This window comes from Seriola dumerili, unplaced genomic scaffold (assembly GCF_002260705.1).
Source record: "Seriola dumerili isolate Sdu_G_001 unplaced genomic scaffold, Sdu_1.0 BDQW01000450.1, whole genome shotgun sequence".
NCBI classification, from domain to species: Eukaryota; Metazoa; Chordata; class Actinopteri; order Carangiformes; family Carangidae; genus Seriola; species Seriola dumerili.
Window position 1 is genome coordinate 1,183,604 of NW_019174705.1, and position 27,029 is coordinate 1,210,632.

The 27,029-nt window shown below is 40.6% G+C and overlaps 2 protein-coding genes across 6 annotated transcripts in view; one reads left to right on the top strand and one right to left on the bottom strand.

The window, feature by feature from the left end:
* The window catches only part of mapk10 (mitogen-activated protein kinase 10), a 35,965-nt gene extending 32,616 nt beyond the window's left edge, over window positions 1-3,349 (bottom strand). For 4 of the 5 annotated variants that reach the window (XM_022762889.1, XM_022762887.1, XM_022762892.1 and 1 more), the window contains exon 1: window positions 3,069-3,349. In XM_022762889.1, the coding sequence (XP_022618610.1) occupies window positions 3,069-3,071 (3 nt within the window). In that variant the 5' untranslated portion in view covers window positions 3,072-3,349. Of the gene's footprint in view, window positions 1-2,234; window positions 2,260-3,068 lie in introns of those variants that run through there. The other variant, XM_022762888.1, reaches the window with a different exon arrangement.
* Window positions 3,350-8,755: 5,406 nt separating this feature from the next.
* ptpn13 (protein tyrosine phosphatase, non-receptor type 13) overlaps window positions 8,756-27,029 on the top strand; it is a 44,098-nt gene continuing 25,824 nt past the window's right edge. The window contains exons 1-7 of the mRNA XM_022762841.1: window positions 8,756-8,919; window positions 15,191-15,310; window positions 17,998-18,164; window positions 19,705-19,770; window positions 21,218-21,403; window positions 21,691-21,778; window positions 24,363-24,995. Of these exons, the coding sequence (XP_022618562.1) occupies window positions 15,196-15,310; window positions 17,998-18,164; window positions 19,705-19,770; window positions 21,218-21,403; window positions 21,691-21,778; window positions 24,363-24,995 (1,255 nt within the window). The 5' untranslated portion in view covers window positions 8,756-8,919; window positions 15,191-15,195. The remainder of the gene's footprint in view (window positions 8,920-15,190; window positions 15,311-17,997; window positions 18,165-19,704; window positions 19,771-21,217; window positions 21,404-21,690; window positions 21,779-24,362; window positions 24,996-27,029) is intronic.

Sequence of the window (27,029 nt, forward strand, 5' to 3'; positions counted from 1 at the left end):
ATTAAACTCAATTGTGTGAAAACATATAACACTTGTGTCACTGTTAATAAGTAATGTTGTCATGATGATGGGAACCAAACAGTGCATAAGTAATAATAAACAGAAACACACTCCTGTTCCTGCAAACACATCACCCATACTTAAGATGTTATTATCCCTTCCTTCTGTCGCTGCTTCCTGTCTACTATGCACAAACTAGTAGTACACCTTCATCTGAGGTGATGCTGGGAGACCTTCAGTAGCTTCTCACCCTGACATACATTTATTTATCTCATTTTCCAACCTTGTTTGGTTGAATTTAGTTCATCTGAGTTAATATTTGAGCTGTCATTACTTCTTGAAGAGTATGGATTATTAAGACCACAAAGATACAAAACAAGTAGTAATAGTCTGCTGAGGTCATCGGGCAATGATAGACTATGCCAGTGTTCCTTAGTAATCCATCCATTTCTAATGACGACTTTGCCCTTCCATATAATTATAAAAACATGGCAGAATGGACCCAAAAAAGACTGATGAGCATATTTAAGTAATTGATGTTCAGCAAGGATGTATTCATCCTCTATAGACCTTCATACCACCTACCCAGAACTGGACTGACATTAATTTGCCATTATTTGTTTGGTTATGCTCCCCTCCTAAAAACTCTGGTGGCAATTACAGTTCCATGATAGTTCATGCTGTTATGAATGTTTCTAACTTCACCTAATTCAAAGGTTAAAATGAAGCTTCAGAAGAATTCATTAAAATGCTGTAGACCATTCCTTACTATTATGTACATTCAAAACTTTCAAGTTAACCCATTTACCTCTTTCATATTCAAATACATGTACTCCCTATATTTTTCTCATTGAATCCACATCTCTATGTTCCTTTTAAAACTGAAAGAACAAGTCGATTAATTAATTAATTAATTGATCATCAGAACATTGATCTGCAACTATTCTAATAATCGATTAAGATGCCCAATATTCCTTATAATTCCAGTTTCTTAATTATGAGGATTTGCTGATTTTAGCTGTTTTCCACCATGTTAAAGTCTAAAATCTTTGGCTTTGTCACCTTGGACTCTGGGAAACTGGGATGTTCATTTTCCACTATTTTGTGACATGTTACTGACCAAACGAAATAATCGACTGATATGGGAAATAACCAGCAGATTAATCAATAATGTTGATTAATCATGCCTGTAATCCGACTATTATCTCATCTTAATACATTGTCTTCTTTTATTACATAACATAGGATTAGTATACTGACGCTCCAAAGTCTGAAAAACAAAATGTAATTACAATGCAGGCATCATCTACTGCAAGATAACATTATGCTGGTGGCTGTTTCCATTGATGATTTTCCACTGGATAAACAAGCTACCTACCTAAAAATCAATACCAGTGACTATCAGTTTGTGTAAACCTGCAGTGGCTACTACCTGAAACGACTGTTTTATAAAGCTGAAGCCAGTCATCAGTAATTCACCATAAATATTTAAGAGCTGTTCAAGACTCAGCATTCGCCACAAGCTGATGATGATGAAGAGGATGAAGAGAAGTACAGTGAACCCATTTAAAGAGAGATGTGACTCTCATCTGCCACTGCAGAAACACCCATAAAAAGCTTTGTTTAATTGTTAAGCGTGTTCCCTGCAGCACTTTCACAGGCATGGAAGCCTGCTCCTGAATAATTCAGCACCCAAGGTCACAGCGCTAAAACCTCTCTCTTTTTCTGTCTTGAGCACGGAGAGTTTGTTGTGACACCTTTAAACCCTCACTGACTCCACGGCTCGGCACAGCACCGGTAATTAGTCCGTGACTGTGGGCATGCACCACACAGGTATGTGGAAAAATCAGACATTTGAAAATTCAAGCATAACACATCTGGCTGTTTGCGCTCATAAATACCTGAAAGCTCAATGTGATACATGCCTAACACTTCAGTATACTTGTGCCTGTGCAATTAGTATAATAGACAAGGTGGATTTACAGTCTAATCTACAGTCCTTCCAATAATCCATGTGCTGAAGAATGCCCCAAAACAAAGCAGATTTAGGAAAAATTACCTTCCTCTGTAGCTTCATCTCTTTTAATCCAGTGTGTCCTGCACAGAATGCGACCCACATTAGAGTGAATAAGATCCCATCCCCTCTGCATTATGATTGCCCTGAGTTCCGTTTTAATGACAAAGCCTCTAAAAATCACTTAAACTTTCCCTTAATATACACCATGAACACTTACAGCATCGGTATCGAAACCACCACTGAGACAAAGACCCTTATCAATCAATAAATCACCATTAATTCAGACTGTTTGTCTGAGAACAGGGCTATCTACTTTTCAAGCACTTATGATGGATCTGAGGCTGGTCCCATATCCCTGGTGAAGTAGTGATGGTCTGCATAATGCACAAGGTACGCAGCTGACTTCTGAGGGGGAGGAGGGACAAACTCTGCATGTAGGCCTACAGTATGTAGCCTGTGTAAGGCTTGTGTTTTGAAGAGCATCATTCATCCATCATCCATTTGCACCACTCCTGCACTCCCAGTCAGATGTCCATAACGTGCTTCACAAGAGTAAAGTGCTTATTCGCACTAAGAATAGTCAGAATATGTGGATGTGGATGACAGATAAATAAATGCCTGATTACAGGAGTCAGAATTTGAAATAACAAAGAGAAGTAGCCTGGATAACAACCCTTTAGCCTGTGTGATGTTATTCTCAGTGTCCATTTAGGGACAAACTAATGATGAAGCTCTGTGGTATTTTAGCCAATCGCAGGATGCATGTATGGATGGAGATGGAGAGCGGATGGTCCAACATTTTGTCAGGTCAAGACTAACGCCATAATGCAATCCCCGCACGGTGCTGCTAGTTGTTATAAAACAACATCCGCGGTAGTGAAATCATCAAGATTGGGTTGATTTTTTTTTTTTTTTTTGTCCCTTTCCCACCGAGGCATCGCTAGTGGACTTCATTAACCTTCCCTTCCAATCAATATTCATCACTCCACCCTCCAGGCAGCTGGGGTTTAAGCATCGCATCCACATTACACAAACACCCACCCGGTCTTACCATTCCGTGCCAGCTGATGACGATCCCAGTCCGGTGACAGTCCTTTTTCAAAACATCCCGACGGGAAACAGCGCGGTGACCATAGCTGAAGGCTTAATTTAAACGTTCATAAAGATGGCGAATGTGGTGGAGGAGGAGGTGGAGGGGGGAGACACAAAAAAAGGCGATGAGGAAAGAAAAAAAGCAAAGGGTGGACGGAACCGAGGTTTGCTGATGCTGAATCACTCTCCCCCCAGCTCACCACCTTGCAACCATTGTGCTGCAAGATGCTGGCTGTACCATTGTGGACCTACCAGAGCAGAGAAGAGAGGGAGGGAAGAGGAAGGGGGTATAGGGAAATATGTTTCCATAGCAACCGAACAGGAGCACGTCTGACGTCAAGGCCCGGGCAGGGAGAGAGAGGGCGAGAGAGGTTGAGATCACATGGAGGCTCTCTCTCCGGATGGGAGGGGCGTTTAGGAGCATCACTCTCTGTGATCCCATCCTGTACCGTCCCGCCAGTGCGATCATGAGGCTCAATGAGAATATGGAGGCGGGTGTTATTGGTTAGGTCTGTCTCCCAAATAATTGAGCCTATTGTATCGATGCTATCCAGCAAACATTATTAAAAAAAAATAAATAAGACAAGTGAAAGTATTTACTCTGTCTTTGGATGTGTTGGTGAAGCAGGGTAATGGAATTGATTTAGCACAATTCATTACAACTACATTCAGTGCTTACATAAACAAGCACCATGTAGAGGAAAATATAACAAATAAAATACAAGGAAAGGCATCAATGACAAAAGATTATTTATATATATAATTATATTTTATTTATTTATTTATTTCGGAAAAATGTTTGTTGTAACCTTTATATTTATTTATATTATTATTATTATTATATATTTATTTTTTATTTATATTTATTTTTTATGATGTCAGCAATATATAAACATATCAATATTGTGTCAGCTTGGGGACATTTCATATCCTTAAGGCCATTTTTACACAAAACCTTTGCTTAAACTTAAATTTTCAGAAAATGGAAGGCACTTATTTTATGCACATTTTAGGCTATAATATAACTGCTGAACCCTCTGATTTATTTTATTTACTTATTTTAAATTTTATTATCCTGTCACAATATTATTATTCCTCCTTCTTAATTCTATGGTCTTGCGTGAAATAAAAATGAATTTAAAAATTGCTTACAGTGAAGTAATCAAATTGTTTCGGCGCCATTCATCCCATCTGTAAATGTGGCTGGATTAACCCTTAAAGCCCCAGGTCACATCTGTGTAGTTCAGCAAGGCCTGTGTATCTACAGTGTACAGCCTGTTCTGAATACAAAATATGCTTGGAAATTGTTTTTCAAAACTGCAATTTCCAATTCAAAGCTGTGTGAACTGATTTTTTTTGGCCACTTAAAGAATGGGAACCTGACAAATGCAAGTCAAATATATGTAATGTAATAATATATGCTCTTTTTACCTCGGTTTTGGTCTCCAGTTCACCCTGAGGAAAATATTGTGTGTTTACCTTGCTATATGTTCGTCTTTAGTTGCTGACTTTGTTTGTCTGCTGTTTGGTGTCAAGCGGGTAGGCTATATTTAGTGTACATTCAATATACCAGAGCTTTTAGTTGCATTTATTTGAAACTGAGCACCACTTTTACAAATACCACTTACAACACTGGCAACTTATTCATTGATGTGACAAAGGTAAGCATCATTTGCAGGACAGTTACAACCCAAGAAGTCAGTATGCTCAGTATGGAGGTCAGAGGGTTGAGCAGAGAGGAAGTGTTTTGCCACCCCATCAAGTAGATGCAATGGCAATACACTGATTAAAAACATCATTGATATTAGTCTGAAGAGGGTCCAAAGGAAGGTGAAATTATAATTGTGTAAATCAGGTTATGAGGTTGTCTGAGTGCTGACAATGAGAAATGTCCTGAGTTGTCGTCAGTTTCATTAGAAGATGAATATGACTTGTTGTTGACCTCAACAGCTGTGAGAGGTAATTGAAATAACCGTTATGCATTTCAACCTCACAGATCCACCTCAGGCAGCTGCCGCCTGTGTCTGGCTCTATTTTTCTTTCACCATATAGGCGACTGTGTGTCATACAGGCTAAAATGTAACACATCAATCTGTCATTTTCCCCTATACTGCCTGTGTTGCTCCATTTAAGTCTCAGCATTTGCTGTTACAGTATGTTTTGGTGTGTGAATGGGTCAGTTTATGTTCAGTTATTTTCTCCAGTCTTCCCTTAACATGGCATTTGCATTAAACTTCTCAGCCATCTAACCTCTTACTTGGTTTGTTGTGGTAAAGGCTGGTAGGGATGTGATGTACTCCGAGGCTATAGCTCAAATGGGTGATAATGTACCCTGACACATCTCCTGACTGAGTAGAAAAAGTGACAGCCACCAGGGGTTCTCTCAAACCCACACAAACATGTAGGCAAAAGACAGCACAGACATATTAATACTCAGCAGCTCTACATGGTGACCTGACAATGAATCAGAGGTTTCTGCCAGTGTACAGACATTCTCCAGTGAGAAAAGCCACTTGAAAAACTGGTAAAACAGTAAGGTCAGCTCACCAAACAAGCCTCGAGGGAGGGGGAATGCCTGCTTGGACAAGACATTATCAATCAATCTGTTTATTAGATTGGACAGATTTGGATGATTTAGGCCTACAGGCCTGAGAGAAGCTTGGGGGATTTGAATATATGCTCACATGAGCTTTATCATAATATGTGTACACTGACACTTAATTACCAGATGTGGCAAGCTTTTTTTAACCGTTTCAAAGCAGTGAAAAGAAAAGAGCTTCAGGAAAGTTTTTAATGCTCTCCAGCTGGACCCAAAGGCTAAACTCACCAGTCAGCAAACCACATGCCTCCATCCTACAGTACCAGGTGCCCCACATTTCCGAGACTGTCAGAGCAGGCAGATCCACTCTTTCAAGTCTTGACTGCAAATTGCCCTTGGGGCTCAGACCAGCACTGATGAGGAGGTATTAAGGACAGCTCTGACAGAAATAGACGGAAGAAGAAATCCCAAATTCAGAACCCCTTTGTTACACTTTATGAGACATTACTTGTTACCCCTATCAGTCTCCATATGGGGCCTCTCTGCCTCAGGTGATAGACGGAGATTAAAGGCTATAGAGTCAAAGGAGACAGCGTTAACAGGTCATTTTGGCAGCAGTTTATCAGACATAAATAACATTTTTCGGGCTGCCACCAGCGCAAAAAACTGTAGTAAAATTCCTTAAACATGAACCACTTTAATAACAGTAGATCTACCACACTTACTATGGCTGATGGGAAAAGTTTAGGATAGCTCACATACACAGGGAAGGACCTACACTCATCCAATTGTATTTCTAATAGAAACTTTTCTATGAGGGTAGGTTTTATGAGTTTTCCCGATTCCCTGCGCGTTGTAGTAGCTACTATGTTAGAGAGAAATTACTCTAGTTCCACAAAGAGCGTAAGCAGGCAACAGATAGTAATCCAGAGACACTGTCTGTTTGTTATGGCTATCTACTTTATCAGTACCGTCAGAGTTATCCTAGAAACAGACAATGAACTGTTGTTTATAGTGAGTGACATGTTAGTGTGACCTGTGTGGAGCCACTGCCTAAGAGACTTAAGGATAGAAACTAGGCCCAAAGAAGGAAATTTCCCTCACAGCCATGATGGTTCAACTGACCAACGCACTGGAGGGAGCACATTAATAATAATAATACCAATTTCCTCCTCTGTCAATTTTGGCTTTGCTTTGGCCTTTCTGAAAAATTCCCAATGTTGATCTAGCGGGCATTTTGTTGAAAATGTTTCACCGTGTCCTTTCATTTAAGAATCGAAATAGGTGTGAAATACCCACAATACCTATGTTAGCCCCCCAGTCAGAACCTGCCACACAAGAACATTCATTATTTTTTCACACTTTAGTAAATCCTTCCCTATGCGCACTTCCCACGCCTTTCTTTCATCTAACCACATTCTGAGAAACTTCAAGTTTTTAAATTTTTAAAGAGTCTGACCATATATTTGCAGATTCAAATTTTTTCTCTTTCTTTCTTTCTTTCTTCTTATATCCAAATAATATTATTAAAATTAATTAGGTTATAATTAATATTAACAGTATTTTGCTTTGTCTATAGAAATTTTGAAGCCCCAGTCACTGAGCCACTCAATCACCTTATCCAGAGCTCTTTGAATTTGGTTGAGAAACTAGGAGAGGTTCCTCCCTCAATTCCAGGTGGCCCAATTGTCTGCAAACAATGAAAGACCATATTCTTTTCCCACTGCACTAAATATTCCATTAACTAATAATTTAAAAAGGAAAGGGATGATATGAGCCTCCTGGTGGGTACCGTTCTCCACCCCAAGTTCCTCATATAGCTCACTTCCAAACCTCACCTTTACTGACCTTGTAAAAAGAATATTGCTTACTAAGATGTCCTATGAATAGATTTAGGATGAACAAACTGGTATGGGTATGATTCTGGCATGTGTCTGACTGCACAATTCCTGCTACTACATGTAGGATCTGAAGGTTACATTGGCCAGAATAGTATAATTGTTGCAAGAAATGGCTAACATATTGCATTCAGAAATATAAACCCAAAATTACAATATTACATCCTAAATGTTGTGTCCTTACACAACACTATACATGTGACATTTTATGAAACGGCATCAGCCTCTGAAATGTTGAGGAACATGACTATCAGCTCTCTCCATCTAAAGAGAAAACCAGTGTTAATCAAGTAATCGAGTCTTATCATTTCAGCCCATGGCTGTGGATAATAATCATGCTTTTCAGCACTGACAGGCACCGGCAGGCAGAGATAGCCCTTTTACCACAGCCACCATTTCCAAAGCAGTATGTGCTGATGACTAAGATCCACTAGATGGCACAAGACAGACCATGAATGAGGGTCCTTTGAAGTACACCATAGGAAGGAAGTACTCAACAGTGAATTGCTTCCTGACAGCTTAGATCAGACAACTTTGATGTTGTGGGAAACAAAGAAATATAGCTAAAGCTTGATTTTTTTTTTGTCCTTTTTTGGAAAGGTTTCAGCTCATCTACACAGTCCCAGAGTGTAGAAGACATCACATCAGTTTTGGGAGCATTGAATATCTGCTTTGAAGTAGTTATTATCAGCTTTTCAATAATAGGCTGTTGAATTACATAACTGAATGTAATCATTTGTACATCATTCAGAGGAATATAAGTTGTCTGCAGAGTTGTGAATTTGGTTCAATTTACAACCCACATCTGTGCCTCAGCTCTCTATATATTCAGAGTTATATAGAAAACATTTAATAAACCAGATTCGCCATCCATAAACCAAGCTGTACATTTTACTCTCCGTTGTGTGTGTTACTATAGAAACGGCTAAATGACAGTCCCCAAGCAGAGAGCCAATGGACAGCCATAGTAAGGTGTCTGGTTACTCCCAGTCAGCCCACGCTAGCTGGGCAAAGGGAGGGGTTATTCCGCTCCTCAGCAGTAATGGTAACTTGGCTGCGCTTGAGGAGAGTTTAATGCTGTGTAGTGGCCACCAAACACGACTTCTAGGCAGTTTCCGAAGAGGAGATTTGTTTATTTATTTATATTTGTTGTAATTGTGGCGGCTTGGAGAACAATACCTGCAGTGTAGTGGATTTCCATAGCCGAATCCGCCGTGGAAAGGTAAACCTGTTGCCTGCCGGGCTCGCCGTGTACTATCCAAGATGTTGCTTTGTGGATGGGATGGCGTCTGGTCCCGTTTGTGTGCGCACCCATAGCCTCGTCGGAGTACGAACATTTCCCTCTCAAGTGATTTTGTAGCTCCTCTTGCCTGGTAAGTTTCGTAATAACTACTCAAAAAAGTGATGTAAATAAACTTAACTGTGTTGTAGCTAACTTTAGCGTAACCGTTGTCAGCAACTCTCCCCGGGAAAACGGAGGAATCGAGACGGTTGTGTCGAGGCTAAAACGCCGGATCTTCTTTTATCTAAAAGAAAAAAAACTTTACACGGCTGTGAGCTAGCTACTTTTGGGCTAGTACACGGTCTGTCGATAGTTAATGTGTCTCGACCTGGAAGTACTGCTATATGTTGTATTAACGTAACACCAATACATCTGGCATAGGGCATCTTTGACCACCCCAGTAACTGTAAGGTTTAAAGTTTAGGAGGAGACGCCACTGCAAAAATAACAGGGTGTCTAGCCAGCTAATTGCTTTCAAGTTCATCCACCTGCACTATTTGTGTAATGCTGACCAACATGCACACAGCCCTTTAGAGGCATAAAGTGTCAGTACAGGCTGAATGTTTTATGGGGGGGGGTTGTAAGAATTCAGCTTGAACCCCCTCCCCCTTCATTACCATAGAAAAGTAGTAAAGTTAACTTAAAGTCAAAGGTCATGAGGGTTTTGAATTTGTGTCATTCAAGACCAAAGAAGAAAGTGGTGAGGCTGTGTGATTGAGCAGGATTAACATTCCCATCAAAAGTGGCTATGATGGAGATGGTGCAAGCATCATCATAGGAAAAATAGGCAGTGGGTTGGGTTTGTGTGTTGGGAAAGGGGGGGTGGGGGTGGGGGGGTTGGAGTGAGTTTTTTTTTTTTTTTTTTTTTTTTGCAAAACCATGCTCTGCATGTCACGGTACTCATAGCAACCCTGTGATTAACAGAAATGGAGCGGATGAGGTCGAGACCAAAATGAGAAGTGAGGGCTGTTGGTCCAGAGCTGGGCTGATAATCATGGAATAGTCATGGCTCTCTTCTCTGGCTGGTCCTGACCCTGGCACTGCTGAAAAACAAAACACCAGCATCCAGAGAGTGGCTTACTGGTTAGTTAGACAGAGCCAATCCATAACTGGAAGGTACCAGGTTCAGTGATGTAATCGCCAGTGTTGCATCCATTGAAAGCTCTGCGTTTAGTCATTGTAAGATAATCTGGAGAAGCATGTCGGCAAATTGCCTCAGTTGTAAGAAGGGTACAATTAATGAAAACCAGCCACTGGGTTTTCCCTTTTTATTTCGCTTTTATTTATTTTATTCTGGGAAAAGAGGTTCACTCAGAGTTTGTTGTTGAATTTTCCTGGCACCAATGACTTCAGGAAGATTTTCACCTCAATGTTGGCATAGCGTTTGTCTTCTCACCGGCTTCTGTTCCAAATGTGTTTGCCAGCTGAGACCACAGTTCTGATGTTTGGAGGATATGAACAAATTCCTTCTCATATCTTATGTTATGAGTTATGCTTTTGGAAATAGAAGTGGAATCTGGTGTTTTTACGGATGATTGCTTCGAAAGTGCAGCTATTCAGGTTTTCAAAGGACTTAGGATAAAAGAAAAAGTTTTGGAGTGAAAGATGGGCATCTTTTGCTGAGCTTTTTGTTCCTGGCAAATGTAGAGGGGATGAGCTTTGAAAGAAAGCAGCAGAAACCAAAGGTTTTTTACCTCTTTGGTATGGGTCACTCTGCTGGAGTGCAATTTTTCAGGTGATTGTTTTCAAATCCATTTCATGGGTTGTAGCTGTGTCACAGACAGGAAGGTGGGAGGAAAGAAAAAGCTTCTGCAGAGTAAAGAACGCTATCACGTTTCCAGGATTATTTTCTTTTAAATCCTTGTGACTGTGGCCACCACTTAGCAGCACCAGCAGCAGACTTAACCTTGTTTAGGTTTTCTTTCTAGATACAGTATGGGATACATGGGAGTACCTGGGAACAAACATCCCCAGTGTTTGAAAAGGGGAAAGAGAATGAGGCGCTGAAGTGGTGAAGGCTGTCTGCTCTCGCTGTTTTGGGCCGCTGCCTCCTAAGCCCCCTCAATAATGAGTAGGACCACAGTCCAATGAGAGAGGAGCTGGCCTGCACTGCAGCCTCAGTGTGGATAAAAAACATTCCACTGTAGGTCTCTGTTAAAATAACAAGGGCCACAAAACAATCAGTCTTCACAGCACCCGCTTTCCCTCATTCTCATGGGTAATGAGCAAGATGGGTAGTAACCCACTTTGCCTCACACTTCACGCCTCCCATTGACTAGAATGGCTAACCTGCATTCCTGCATAAACAATCAGGACTGTGACATGCTTACTCATTAACTCTCTTCCACAAAGTCCGATTCATAGAAAGGATGGTGTTTCACATATAAGTTTCTGTTAAATTTCTCTAACACTAATCATGCAGCTGACCCAGCTCATTCTAGGAGTTTATGGATAAGTAAACAGATTAAGATTTAGCTCATAATGCAAACACAACAGAACAGCCTCTTTTTGATATGTTGAGTCAACTTTGGGGCTTCATAGCCACGCTCGCTAAGAAGCATGGCTTTAGTGCCGGCAGTGTCAATCTATAGGTCAGTGTGGTCCAGACTGAAATATCTCAATAGCTATTAGATGGATTGTCATGAAATTTTGTGCAATGACATTCATGGACCTCAGAGATTTCCATGCTCCGCTACCAGCAGGTCAACTTCACTTCTCTTAACCAGTGGAATATCCAACAACTATTGGATGGATTGTCACAAAATTAGATACAGAGAGTTATGCTTCCTAGATGATATATCCCACTGACTTCAGTGGTACACGCGGTAACCCTAACGCGGTCAATCACTGTATTAGTCCAATTGTCGGTTTACAAATGTAGGCCCAGCACCTCCTCAATTCCAGTGTCAGAGATGTGTACTTCAAACATTGTCTGACCATCCGACAAGTGCTTCTTTTTCAGTATACAGGCACCTTTAGTGTTTGTTTCTTCCTGTAATATCAACAGTGAAATTTGAACTTCTGTGAATAAATGAAAAAACGTATCAACAGTACAGCCAGATGAGGCCTCAGGCGTGATCCACACCCATGAGTCAAACCCACAGGTGCATTGCTGTTAGCAAAACCTCAGTACAGCACACAGGACACAGCTAAATCTCATCTGACACATTAGGCTTGGGTATATTGGTGCTGTTAAGCTCCAAGCTTTTTGTCTCTTAAACAAATTTGTACACATGCTAAGCTATAAGGTATCAAACTTTGTGATTTGGTTATACATTGAAAAAAGTTGAAAAAAATGTGCTTTTAAAATATTGTTTTAAGGCTTTTTAAGGACAGTTGTACTATAAAAAATGAATTATGATCAAATGTGGTCTCATGTGCTCTGGTAATCATCCCATGACTGATGTTTGGTTGATCTTCCATAGAAGTTACGCCTCATTTCCTGTTTGCAAGTGTTCTTATTTGCTTTGTTTTTGTGTCATGGGCCAAAAGTCTTTGATTTATAAAATCCTGAGTTAGAGCTGTGATCTGGCGAGTACAAACATGCTCTGTGCTGTATTTAATGTGGGTTTGCTCAACTTCGTGGGGAAAAAAGTGAAAAATAGACTGCGAAAGTTCAAAACATCAGAAAAGCTGTCAGCGTTGAAAATATGGATTTGTTTTCAGTCAAGGAATCAGAGGGGAAACGTATTTTTCATTAGTCTTTCAAAAACACTGTAAAGTATTGGGAAATGTGGTCGCTACACACAAAAGTTTGAGGCATTCACTATCAGAAGGGTTCAAGCATTATTGTACACAACAGTGCTATCATACATAATTCTCCAGTAAGAAAAGATTATTTCTGAAGAGACTCAGGCAGTTTCTGAGAGCATTTCATGGATTTTATTAGATATGCTGCAAAATCAGATCTGGTCAGGCAGTGAAACCACAACAAAAGGTGAATTTGAATAACTTGTTTTTTTTGGTCTTTAGCCACAGTCTAGAGCAGACAGATAAGTCTTCAACTGTTGTATTACACCCTCTAGGACTATCAATCTTAGCTTCTTCTCAAGGGAAGTGATAATCGAGTTCTATGCTGTCGTGACCACCCCTCTGAAGCCTGCGCTTGTTTTCTTTTATTTTATTGGTTCTATTTGCTTCTTTATTCCCCACTATTTTGGCACAAGTTACATACGACTTCAATAGACTTCTCTACATCCTCAGCCGTGTCGAGTACATTGTCCTTCCAAAATCTTTTGCATTTCCTGGAATATTTACATATGTGCACTGGAGGGTGTGCAGAATGTCATTGTATAGTTTGATTTACAACTGTGACATATATACATTTTACATTTTTGTACACTGGAAAAATTGCATCACCTACCTACACATCAGAGCAATCTACACTTCTATTTTTTTATTGCACACTTAAGCCTTAAGCCACATCCTCAGAGTCTGCTAACGGACATTCCACTGCAGATATTGTGTGAGCATGTGACAAATAAAACCTGTGAATCTTTAATCCTGAAATGTCCATCTGCTCAGTGGACTATTGTGAAATATGAAATAAATAGAAGATACTTCACACTCTTCTACTCTTGCTAAATGTTAATTGGCTTGTTGGGTTTCTTTTCAATTATATTTGTATGTGTGGAATGGAGCACTGCAACATAACAAATCCCACAGGGGATTAATAAAGTATTTCTGATTCTGGGTTGTGGTTGACAGTTGAAAGTGAATTGAAACCAAAGCTATGGCAGTGCTATAAAAGATGAGTTTTGTGCCATGTTTACACCTTAAATCAATGCAAGTAACTTTTGACAAAAAAATATTTATTATCTCGTGCAAAGCTGAAGCAGCCTTCACCCTAAAGCTTTTCTCTGCACCAACAGATGAATAGAGTACTCTTTCGCAGCCGCCCTATCACCCACACTTCTATCCCTTGCAGCTATTGTATGCAGGTGCTGTGTACCTTAAGCACTTGTTATACTTCCTGCTCAGTTAGAAATAGTAATAATAGAAACCGGAGCTTCCTGTTGTGCTCACATTTGCATATCATGGCTGGATTGAGGAGATGAGACACCATTGACACTGCAGCACAGGAGCTGGCATTTCGAGAGAAACAGTAATAGATGAGAAATGAACTGAACATGTGTCATTTCATTCAGGGTCCCATAAAGTGGACTCTCAGTTGTTGTGGGACATTTAAAACCCACAAATCCTTGTTAAATTTGGACTACTTCTTTGGTTTATAGACAGTTACAGCTGAGAAAAGATAACAAAACCTAAAAACAGACTCCTCACTTATGTGACTTCGTATTAAAGCATGAAAATTATAATCAAATCAAGTCACGTAAGACAGCCAGCCTGTGGCTAACATGAGTTCATCCCTTCGGCATAGCATGCTATGGCGTGTGTAATCTAAATTCATGTCAAGTACTGTAGATGTACTGTTGTGTGATATTTGTGTATATGTTTACATATATGCTACACCAAAAGCTCTTGAGCTTGACCCAGTTATAGTTTTATGACATGTAATCACTAAACAGAAGTGTGATGTTATTACTCATGTGTGCAGCAGCAAGCAGCTTTAAGATCACATCCAAAAAAGTGGCGTTGTGCTTTTCTAGATTAGTGTCCACCAGTTGGAAGCTGCTGTCTTAACTCTCAGAAGCTGGTGGAGTCTCACAGTAATAAATTGCCACTTTGTTGAATGTAACTTAAGTAAGGTTGTGTGTGTGTGTGTGTGTGTGTGTGTGTGTGTGTGTGTGTGTGTGTGTGTGTGTGTGTGTTGTGTGTGTGTGTGGTGTGTGTGTGTGTGTGTGTGTGTGTGTGTGTGCGCATCATGTGCTTACATTCCTCCTCAACTGCAGACGATGATAAGACATCTTACATTTAGACGATATGGCCAAGGGCAGGAGAAAGCACAAAATGTTGATCAGAACTAGTGTTAAATACATCGATGCTTTGGGTTATCATAGCGATGTGGTGTGTTGTGGCAAAGATTCTTACAGGATTAGACTTGGTGTAGGATTATAATTCTCACCTTAATTAGTTTAAAATAGGAAATCCATTCATTTTCAGTTGTTTTAACAGAGAATTTTGATTGCTGACAAAGTAATCAAAATTTGGGACATGCTTGGGAAATTAAATAAAAAAAATCTATGTAGGTGTATATTGCTCTGAATAGCACAGGAGATCAGATGTGCAGATACTCTGTGTGTTTTCTGGCCTGATTTGACCTTGTGCCAGAGGTTCCTATCATATAACAGGAAAGAAAGCATGCGCCATTTTCTTCAAATTATGCATTAAGCTTATTTATGTATTTGTGTGTTTTTATTTTCTGGTGTAAATCAGTTGTCCTCTGTCCTCTGTGTGCACAGGGAAGATGCATGTGTCTCTAGCAGAAGCCTTGGAGGTTCGAGGAGGTCCGCTCCAGGAGGAGGAGGTCTGGGCAGTGCTCAGCCAGAGTGCAGAGAGCCTCCAAGAACTCTTTCACAAAGGTACGAACATGTGGGATCAAGTCTGCACAGACGTTTCCTAGAAATGATTTTACATACAAACGAAACACAGTTCATGTTAATTTGTCTTTCTTACATACAGTACTGTCTTATGTGCCCCCAGCCTTCTCCTTTATTATATGTCAGCACTTTTTTTTCCTTTTTTCTTTTTAATGAATTGCCTGAATAACAATTGACTGGTGTTCAGACCTCATGAATTGCAGGTGCCATTTTGTATTGACAAATTAATGGGATTGCATACCGTCTCTCTCAAGGGACGATTTGTTAATGTTGTTGGTTTATAGATTGATTTTTAATTAAGTTTAATTCAAAGATCCCATCACATCCAACTCTCAAGTTGGTGTCAGTAAAATCAAAACTTTCAATCAGTGCAGCCATTTAGTTGTCAGTTTGTTGCAAACTGGTTCAGCGTCATTAGTAGGATTGTAGACTGCGCAGTTTTTTTTTTTATCCATTATTCTTGTGAGTCATTTGTGTGTCTGGGGTTGTCCTTGAAGATAGGAAGAGATAAAGTCCCCATGACAGTGTCTTTGTAACCAAAGAAAACTTCAACAACGGGGTGACTAAGGGAGGTTTAACTCTGGAGACATTGGACAGGATGTGAGTCAGCAGGCACTGCAGAGCGCTATGTGGGCTAGGGTGGGGCCTAGTCTCATAAGAAACTCCAGTGCACCTGATTATATTGACCTTAACTGCGTCATCTAACCTGTTCATCATTGGTTGTGTGAATTTCCATTTAATAGATCTGGCTGTGTGTTTCTGAATAAACCAGACTGACCTCAACTTTCAGGTGGCAGACTGAATTCATTGCAGACCTGGCATGCTGTAGGAATTCCCTCTTATCAGTGTGGTGTGTAAATATTCCTTTTACGCTGAGGCCACATTTATGACAAGAAGATTGTCATAAGTAAATAATAAAAAACACTTTTGTAATTCAGTCATTGTGGCTTGTGAGATAAAGTTTGTTAAGGACAAGATGCAAGGTTAGATATTTGGAGTACTTTAGATTATTTCATCTTCATGGGGCATTGTGCTGCAGTGATTGTTAACACATCCCCCTTTTTCCTACAGTGTATAGTTGTCTAGCTATACTGAGTAAATTGTGGCCTCTCATGTGTACAGTTTTAGACTGCTGACTGAGTGGAGCTAAAATTTGAAGAGCAGATGTTGGAACCAGCTATTATATAGTCACTGAGCTATGTAAAGAAGTATGTTTACCACAAGAGTGGATTAATAACAGCAACCATTTAAACATTTTTGATTTCTTAGACAATTTTTGTTAGATGTCCTGGTCAGCTATGAACAGTAATGGAGAAGCTGATGTTTTTGCTGGTTTATACTTTAAAAAGCATAAAAACATGAAATGTCAAGTCATACTTTAGTTGTATTTTGTTTCTTTCTGTCTGCTGAAGTCACAGTGCATGTTTCCTAATGTACGGAGGGGGTCTAATGTACAATTGACTTGGCTAAATTTAATACGACTTCTCAGGCTCTTTTCAAACGTTGTGAATGGAGTCACATTGTCAAACACTTAACCACTAGCACATTTTTTTCCCCTGTGGGTAAACGGTAGCGGTTAGTAACCATGTTTGTTTAAGAATGATTTGTTTGAATAAGTGATGTGTGAATATTTCTGATTTGTTAGAGGAGTTCCTCCTCATGATCCCAGCTACATATTATTTAAGATCATATAGAAACCAGTGTCTTCTACAATTGTCTGTTTCTCTGTCTACTATTTATCCCTGTGTCTGCTCCTGTGTTTGGGACTCAGCTGAGGCCATCTACTAATGGCTTGTTTGCTTGCAAACTGAATGCATGGTACACAGCACAGTTTGAAAACAGAGGACAACCTTTCACATATTGCACTGTCAGTTCCCATCCTGTATGGTTTCGGTGTATATCTGTAGTTTATTGGAGCTGTTGTTTAATTTGTTATCCACCAAGAAACTCATTTGCTCAGGCTGAGTCATGCACTTCTGCTCAGCTCTATTATTGCTTATCCAGAGCAGAAGTTTTGCGTGGGATACACCTAGTAACCCAGTCTACGTTTGAGTAAGACCTCCAAATGCTCACATGAGTTTCAAACAGGAAACTTATATTTACTTTATAAATTCCAGCTTTTGAAAGCAGATATTTGGTGCCTCAAATCCAGTTCCTCTGTTCGTCTCTGTGCTCCTCTCAGAGTGAAGTATCAGTCAAAGAAAAGAATTTTGCAGCGCTGCTCAAACATTCCTTTGTATATTTTTAAAACGTCCTCTAACCATCGCGCTGGCTGCGGCTTCGTAGGAAAGGAGAATTACGCTGTGTAGCCATTCCTTTCTGCTTCCATGCCTCAACAGTTATTTTCTTGCAGGCTAAGAAAGCAACATGTGTTTTTGTTTACTTCAATCATCTTGAATTTCCATAAACGCCAAAAGCCTGAGCAAGAAACATTCACTGTGGTTGGATATGTCTACAGTTGCTGCATTCAGGCTGTAAATGCTTAGAAGAATTTGATGCTAGTATTGAGCTTTAAAACACAATACCTCACTGTAACAATGCATGTGCATGCATGTGTGGTAATAGCTAAGAATTTAAATAATGGAAGTCAAGTAAGTCGTTGTATTTGTTTTCCTGTTTTGGTTCCTGATCATATCTCCAATGGCTGAATTGTCTGTTTCTGCCTCCAGACCCTGCAGCCATGGGCTTCATCATCTCTCCCTGGTCCCTCCTGCTCATGCCCTCTGGCAACATCTCATTCACAGACGAGTATGTCACCCAGCAGGACTTGAGAGCCTTCACAGCTCCAGAGGTCCTGGAGGGGGTCTCCTTGACTTCAGTCTCTGACATAGAGAAGGTATAAACTAAACATAACCCATGTTTGTGACAGAACAGTACAAACTGTCAAGAGTATGTTTTCTAATGCTTCATTTGGGTAAATTTTATCCCCTTTTCCCACATCCTCTGTTAATGCTCATACATTTTCAGCAAAAATGGGTGATATTTTTCTATTGAGGACACATAAATTTCATGCGTGAATGTTTGGTCTAATCTCAGTGTATTACTGTTGCCCACTGGGTAATTTAATGAAGCTGTTATCATTTATTTCTTTTACTGTTTGTTTTATTTGGGTATAGAAAAGGTTTTCCACAGTTGTACGAATTGCTGCATGCTACAGTTAGACAATAGGACCAACACACAGGTGCATATTTCTGCTAATTTAATTTCTATCTCAGTAAATGCCTCCCCTGGTGTTCAAAGTTTCCAGGGTGAGGCAAATAACATGTAAAAATACACGTACTGGAATAACTAATTACTATTTTTGTTGCTTCTGGCAGCTTCCCAGTACTAACATATTGTATTTCAACAGGTTTTGTGCTCCAGTGGTGAACTGTTGTGGCACTTAACACTTATAACATCCAATACATTTGGTCATTAGATGTTTTGAATGAAACCCTCTGTTGTTGTGATGGTTTGTCAAGAGCACATTCTTGCTTGAGTAACCCAACAGCACGAGACTCCAGTGCATATTAATTGTTTGCGGATCTGAGGTAGTCATGCAGTTGCAACATTCAGAACAAGATCAACAATATTATCTTCTGCAATGCAATATATGACTTCTTTTACATACACTCAGAACCACGCCCCCTCCACTCAACTCTGCCCCTCTGGTAGAGGAGCTAAAAGCTTGCATGACTGGATTCCTGTTTCTGGCACGGCCCCACAGACCTCAACACAGTTTTGTGCTGAGTCAGTTTTCCAGCCCTGGGCCCGTCTCCCCAGCCGAGTTATTTCAGTGTAGAAAGTATAATCTGTTTCTCTCATTATCAGAGACTGTGGGTAAATATACGTCAGCTGCAAATGCCACGATTTTCCTTTCACTTTTTCAACATATGGGCTGGTATTGTTGCTTTTAATGCGCTGCTTTTAAGTTTCCACATTTTCTGAAAGTGTGAGTGTGCCTTTAAATTTGTACTCTGAGATCTGTTCCTAAAAGACCTTGACGGCTATGTTGCATTCTTTGGCAATCCCTGAATTATTCTTTCCTCTACCAAGCCCAACATTCGGGGGAAGTGATTTCTCTCCCAAGTAATGAGTACAGAGTAATAAGGAGAGGAAAATGGAAAAATGTTTTTGGATTTAGGCTGAAAGCCCCTGTTTTTTTTTTCTTTTCCAAAAAAGAATGAATTCTTCTTTTAACACTGAGCATTAGTCTGACGCTCTTTCTTTTACACAGGGACGTTTGACTTATTTTAATAAGGTTCAAGAACTTTATATAAGGAATATTATATTCCTCACCTTTCTATGTGCTCAGTATTGCCTTACTCTTGTCTTGCTGTTTGTTTTTATAAAAGACGGAATGAAACTAATGTAACCAAGTGATGTTTTTTTCACAGATGCACATGTACTCTTTGGGGATGACTCTGTTCTGGGGAGCGGACTATGAGATCCCTCAAAGTCAGGTAAATCTTTACCATGCGTACCATGCGTTGTTCCAAATGGATAGAGGTTATAATATCGACACATTATAATGAATCTCCTATAAAAAATAACTTTTTTAGCATCAAACAACACTTAATCAAACATTGCCACTCACACTGGCATAATGAGAAAGTGGACAGTGCTTTTGCAGGAGCTAGTGTATGGCAAAATATAATTTATAATGCTTATTGGTAATGTTCATTTAAAGGAAATCAATATTTCAGTTCGTAGCCTAATGCCTAATTTGTAGCCCAATTGCCTTATAACCACTCTGAAAGCAGACACTATGTTTATCAGTGGAATCAGTTTTTTAAAATGAGATCTGTATCTGAATATCTGATCTGGAAGGCACAAGCTCTTTGCACTCTGGTATGCGTATGAATCTGCAAAGACCTCTGGAGACGGTCGGGTTCACAATGCATTCATATCTCAATAAGAAGCAGCCAGGTGTAAAACACAATCCGCACAGTGTGTTCTCATTTGTGAGAAAGTAACGCCCTTAGGTTGGAAACGTCATTACTCACACTCACGTTTACAATCCACTTCAGGTCCATGTACTCTGATCCTGTCCTCTCGCTCATCTATGAAGTGGTTGCTATATTAGTGCTGATGGCAGCTGCAAAGTTTGTAACAAACACTGTTTCTGATGCATCCAAACAATGAAGACAAGTTTCATAAAAGACATGAAGGCTGTTCAGATACTTAGTCACAGGGAATCAGAAGTTAGACCGCTCAAAGCTTTCATAATTTGATGTGTTTCCAAGTAAAACAGAATATGTGGGCAGGGTATAGTTGCTAGTTGGATTTAAGTCAAATATTTCAGATTTGATTGGACCACTCAGAAATGGGCTTATAATGCAGAGCAATACTGAGCAGTAGTGTGATACCTGTAGAGGACTAGTATCCTCCACCCACACCTCCCTCTTGTGTTGTTTGATCAGGATAGGGAGGATGAGGAAGAAATTAATAAATTAAATCGCATACAAATTCTTTGGACTGGAAAAGAGGAGTATCTTGGTGATACTATTATGTGGTGGTGATACTGATTCAAATCTGCATCCCCACCCTCGGTATCAAATATCAAAGCGACGTCAAAGGGCATGCAAGAAATCTGCACTGAGAGTGAAATAATAAATTGTTCCATGTTTTTGTTTTTGATAGACAAAGCAAAGTATCTAACATCACTTGCAGAAAAAATAATAAAGGCTTAGCCTTTTAATCTAAAACATGTGCTAGATGGGCATTTAAAGTAGGTGATGGGATTGTGCCATGTTGGCAAGGCTTAGCTCTGCCTCATTATCCGAACACAAAAGAAAGCTAACCTGATAATACTGATATCAGATCAGAGACACTAATAGAGCTTGTCACCTCACAGCACATGCTGCTCCTGACATTGTGTGTTAACTGTTACTTTGTTTTGCAATGCAGCCTATGAAGTTGGGGGAACACCTAAACAGCCTCCTTCTCAACATGTGTGATGATGTTACATTGAGTCGAATGTCGCTGCGCACGGTGCTGGACATCTGCAGCAAACACATCCGAAACTCCAGCTGTGACCCTCCCTTCTCCTATATCAGAAAACTGGTCCGGTTGGTACTGGGCAGCCTCTCCCAGGTACACAGTTTATTTATGCAGGTCAAGTACAACCTTCCTGTCTTTTTCTGTATTTTTATTTGAGCATCTTCCAGAAACTTGCACCTCAAGCTTTATGCTAGTTAAAGACTGTTATCTGCTCTGTAAAAAGCACAGTGGGTTACACAACAGATAATGAGGCTCATGCTGACAGAACATGATTTCATGATGGATGACTCTCTAACCTCCTTCCTTCCTCCTGCCTTTTTCACCCCCCACTCTTTGTTTTTCTTTCTCTTTTACTTCCACCCTTGTTGTCTTTTTCTCAGCTGGACGGTCTGCTGACTGATAGAGAGTCTCTTCCGGAGCGGAGTAAGGAGATTCGAGAGAGGCTGAGGGGCAAAGGTTTGCCCTCAGGTAAGATGAGCTCCACTGACACACACACACACACACACACACACACACACACACACACACACACACACACACACACACACACACACACACACACACACACACACACACACTGAACACACAGCAACCAGAACTGTATTTGCTTGGTGTGTTGTCAAAGGAACTTTCCAGTGGTGTAGAAAGTCATTTATTTACACAGTGATTTAGATTTCATGCCTGCCAGTAGTTCGTGATAAACTGTCTGCTTTCTATTAGTCTTGAAATTGGGTAAAAAAACAAAAAAAAGCAGGCCACACTTCTAACTTTTGTTTACCTATGTTCTGTGTAATCTTCATGTGAGTGACACAAAGTCATAGTCCGGAACCAGCAAAAATCACCAGACCCTAGATAAGCAGGTTTTGTTAGGATAATGTTGAGAATACTCTGAGAATATTTAGGTCAACAGAGAATATTACCTAGTCTTCCTTCCCAGTTGAGGCTGTGAGCTGTTGACATTGTGTGGTTAGTTGCACTATTTTTATATTAGCAGTTGTTTACATTTGTGTTACTTTCATTTAGAGAGAATTGGATGTAAATGCCTTCCCTGGTTGTCAAGCCATTCATCACTTACATCTTGGCTTTCTGCATTTGTGGGAAAGAATTAAAAGTAGACGAGAAACAACGCACTGCAACCTTGAATCGGATTTAATTCAGGAAAATATGACCAAATCTTCCCAGTGGTTTCTGAGAGAACTCCAGCATTTTTCCAGGCCATGGAAATGAGAGCAGAGCGCAAACATGGCTATCGTCCCGATTATGTAAGCATGGCATGGCATTGATTACAGATGCATATTTTGGAGTCACCAGTGAAGCTGCTGGTCTGCTGTTTGTATCAGTGCTTTGTTTCCGTGGTTGAGCCCCAGCCAGCCCTAGGGAAAGTACATGCAAAGAGTATTACTCAGTTCTTAAGCGTCTTTCTTCTTAAGAAGCAGTTCATTCCCTCCTGTATTCCAGTCTTTCCAAGTTGTAATTGCTGCTAAGGAACCTCAGTCATTGTCTCTTTTTTATGTTGGTCACCAGTTCCTCACTGCTGTCCATATGACAGCAGCACCATACTAGTAGTAGCTGAAAAACTTGTGGCAACAATTGACTTCTTTGAAAAGGAAAAGACATCCTGTTGAGATTTTTTTCACTCAATCTAGCCCTTGTGTGCTTCCCTGAGTTCCTGGAAGACAGTCTGTCAGTCTTTGATGTGTTAAGACTGAGCATATGCTTTGTAGATTAAACCACCACATGCAGCGTTTTTACAGGACTTAACGTCTTCTTCTGCTCTCTCATTTCTGCGTCTCCTCGTCTTGTTTTTGCTCTTGTTCATGCACATGTTTGCCTTCTGTTTATCTCTTTGTCTCGAAAACAAGAGCCATCGTTGGCAGAGTTTATATACAACTTTGTCTGGAAAGGCAAACTTGAAATTTATGGACAGTCAAAGAAAGCAACATTCATTATGCAGTTTTAAGAAAGACACAGTGATAGATGGGCATGATACCGCTGCCAAAAATGATTCGTTATTGTGGCACAGCATGTTCTATTGTTTGTTTTTAAGTAAGGAGGGGAAAAATTAGCTACTGCACAAATCAGACAGGCAGATATAATAGGTACACCTTAAGGTCAAGCGCAGCATGCCATTTTTCATAATTTGCTTTTCCTTGTGCTTTTGTTGGTTTGCTATGCAAATTAATTACTTTTATTTGCCATTAATGGCTGTCCCCTTGAGCTGTACAACAGACACTTCCTATTGCTGCTTCTAATTCTAATCAGTGGCCATCTAATCTGTTGAATAACCATGCAGTATTCAGTTGGGGCCGGATTTGAAAAATGAAAATTAGAATTTAAAAAGTAAGAAACTTTCTGTAACAAGGGACTTGGTTTTAACACACTCTCTTAACAGACCATGAGAGTAGAAGGAAGCTCTCATAAACATGCAGCTGTGGTACTGCACAAAACTGTTAGATGTTATTTAATCAGCAGGGGGACAGTGTCCAGCTTGTCCCTCATAATATATTTTATACTATATCTCTGATACTGACTGATTGGAGTATCTGAGGAGACATCCCATTCACTGTAGCAGCATTGAATCTTTCAGTGGAGGGGCTAAGAGAGGCCTGCTGCACGTGCCAGGGTATCAGAGCAAAGGAGGGGAAGTCGACAGTGCCATGTTTAGTTGCTGTGTCATGCTGATGCTGTTAGAAATGGATGCCAGGCTGGACAGCCACTTAAGCGTAATGAAGTATATTGTACTATTCAAATCAGAATCCTTGTTAATCCCTCCTCTCATCATAAATACTACCCTCTGTATTGAGTGTAGTGTTAATAATGATGTTATTCACTGAGAATGAAGTATATATCAGATGATCATTTATATTGTTTGCATTAGAATATGAAAAACTGACATGCTAAGAAAGGATATCTGTTTGTAATCAAGTGTGTTTTCCTTTTGAATACCTGCTGAATGATTTTATGTGTGTTATTCCGTGTTTTGAAACTTAGAGTTTTGAGTGTGAGCTTCTGCTTGTGGTTCAGTACAACATTGGCTCTCTCTTGTTCTCAGGGAGGAGTGCCGCCCCCAGGGTTCTGGAGCGCTATCGAGCCAGGACTCAGGAGCAGACATCCCTAAACCGGGGCCTCAGTCGTTCTATGGGTTCCCTGCCAATCCAGGGCCTGTTGAAGGGGGATGAGGGGGCAGCCCTACAGTATTCCCTGTCTGATTATCACCAGAACTCTGAATCCCCCACAGAACTTTACCCCAAACCCCCCTCACTCCACCACCAGCACTCCTATCCCTATCTGCACCCTCTTCATCCACAACAAAAAGGCCGGCCAGTGGAACTGGACCGGAGGTCTTTACCCTTCCACAGTGGGGAACTGGGCCCTAGTCAAGCCAGGAAGACCTGGGCTTCCTCTGTGGACTTGGCTTGTATTGATCCAGAGGCTCTTCGTTTTGGGGCATTGGAGGATGCACGAAGGGGCAGCAGTGCCTTAAGTACCCACTCTATAGGCAGGCGCAAATCGCCCTTGCGGGCATCCAGGGAGAGGGATTCTTGCTACCCTGAGTTTGGTGGCCTGAAGAGTAGGAAGCCTCATCACCACTCAGCCCTGTCTGTAGGCTCAGGCCTCCCTGGTGCCTATGACAGGATCAAGGAGAGACAGAGGAAACTTCAGGCGTTAAGGCAAGCAGTAGATGGTGAGTATACTTTCTTAACATAAAAGTGCAGTATAGAGGAACAGTTGTTTTCAGCCCCAAGACTCACATAAATGTGCTTTTAAGTTTTGATTTTTAGTCCTCGGGGTGACTGTTAAGTGTTATGTGTTTATGTTGTAGAAATTCCTTGTGAAATTTGCAAAGCATGTCTCATGCCACCAGTACAGTATGTCAGTCAAACTGGTATAACATTTTCTTGAGTAGGACTTGGCACTAAGGCCCCAGTATGCCTTTCGAAAATCAAGAATCTGCCATTCACACCCACTTCATGTTGTGATTGGCCAGGTGTGCAGAGGTGAAAAAGGAAGACAGTCAAGGTTTTTCATTCTTTACACAACTATTTCTGTTGTTTCTGTAGTTGTTCAACTATTTCTTTGGCTCATCCTGGTAGTTGGAGAGGAGTTCACCATGAATAATCTTCACACATTCACATGTCAGAGAACTTAATTTACAATTTTGAAAAGTGATTCTCATGATTAAATACCATGAATCACTTCTCAAAAATGTTCCGTTAACTATGCAGTTCACACACAAACAGTACAGGGTGTCCAGCAAACTGAAATGATGCTCACCTCAGACTCACTCTGCAAAAAATACAAAACACACTCAGCCTTTTTTGGCAGTTACAGGTTCTTTTAAATCTTTTATCTCTGCCTCCTTTCTAATTTTCATCATTGCAACAGATTACATGCAATAATAACAAGGTCATTAGTATTGCAGGATAACAGGATTTTCGTGACGCATCTGAGCTTGGTCATGTGTCATTATTGTCTAATGTGTGGTGCCAGCGCTTTGTCAGAACATGTAGTGCTTGGGCTGCTACGTTGGTGAATATGCTTGTTATTTGTTGGGTCACCCACAGTTCAAAACTGGAAAAACCCACCCAAGAAGTTCCTGGCTGTGACTGAGTGACTGAGACAATGAATGAAATCTACAGTAAAACATTTTGAGGTCCCAGCTGTGCTGTTGAGATATATAGGAAATGTCAAACTGGGTGGTGAAATGAATTTATCATGCAATAAATGTGGGTGAAGAGACTGCAGGGAGCCATCAGCTGGGCTGATCTGAGAGATGAAAATGTGACAGCGAGCAGGATGACGTGAGCAGACAGACACCCGGGCTAGTTGCAGGTTGTGTGTCCATCTGTAACTACCATGTGGGATGGGAGCTGGGTGCTGGCTTGAATGAAGTATCATTGGTGGTGGCTGGGCAGCAATGTTTAGACAGAATGTATGAGTCACTGGTACAGGAGGTTTCCAAATGGCTGATTCTAATTACAGGCCAGCTTAATTCTAGCCTGCTGCTAGCTGTCACACATGCTACTATGAAGCAAAGTCCCTCTCACACTCTTTTATTTATTTTTTTACATGTGGCTGTAAACACACAGATATAAACACTCATGCATGCAAATATAGTTATTGACCATACACACACCCAAGGTATTTACAGCCTGAAAAAAAAACAAAAAATCACATGCTTAGACCGAGCACACACAACACGATTGTTTAACACCTCAGCAGTCAGCTCCAAGAGCTTTAAGTTTCCCTTGGGAGCTTATTGAGTTCTTAGTAAAGTCTCCATAGGCAGGCTAGTTTTATGCAATGAGTCACATGTGGCTATATGCGTCTGCTGGCCATTTGGGGACAGCAGAGGAGCATGAGGGATGAATGGTTTCATATAATAAACCACTGTCTTCTACCTCTTCTTCCTTTTCCTCCTCCCACTGTTCCTCCATACTCCCCACTCTGTAGCTCCCTCCAACCTCCAGCCTCCCTGCTTTTCTGGCAGCTATTTTTAATGCTGACCGAGCCACCAACCAAGCATTCTTTTCCTCGACTGTGGCTTTTTATCCCCAGCAACTCCTGCCTTCCTTTCCTTCCCTCCCCTTTGCCCTTAGCTGATTGTAATCAGGGGCATTAGGTTTTTTATTTTATTTCATATGATGGTGTGAAGAGAGGAGCCGAGCTTCTCCACCTCCAGCTGTGTCAGAGAGAGAACATTACAATGTTGGGTAGC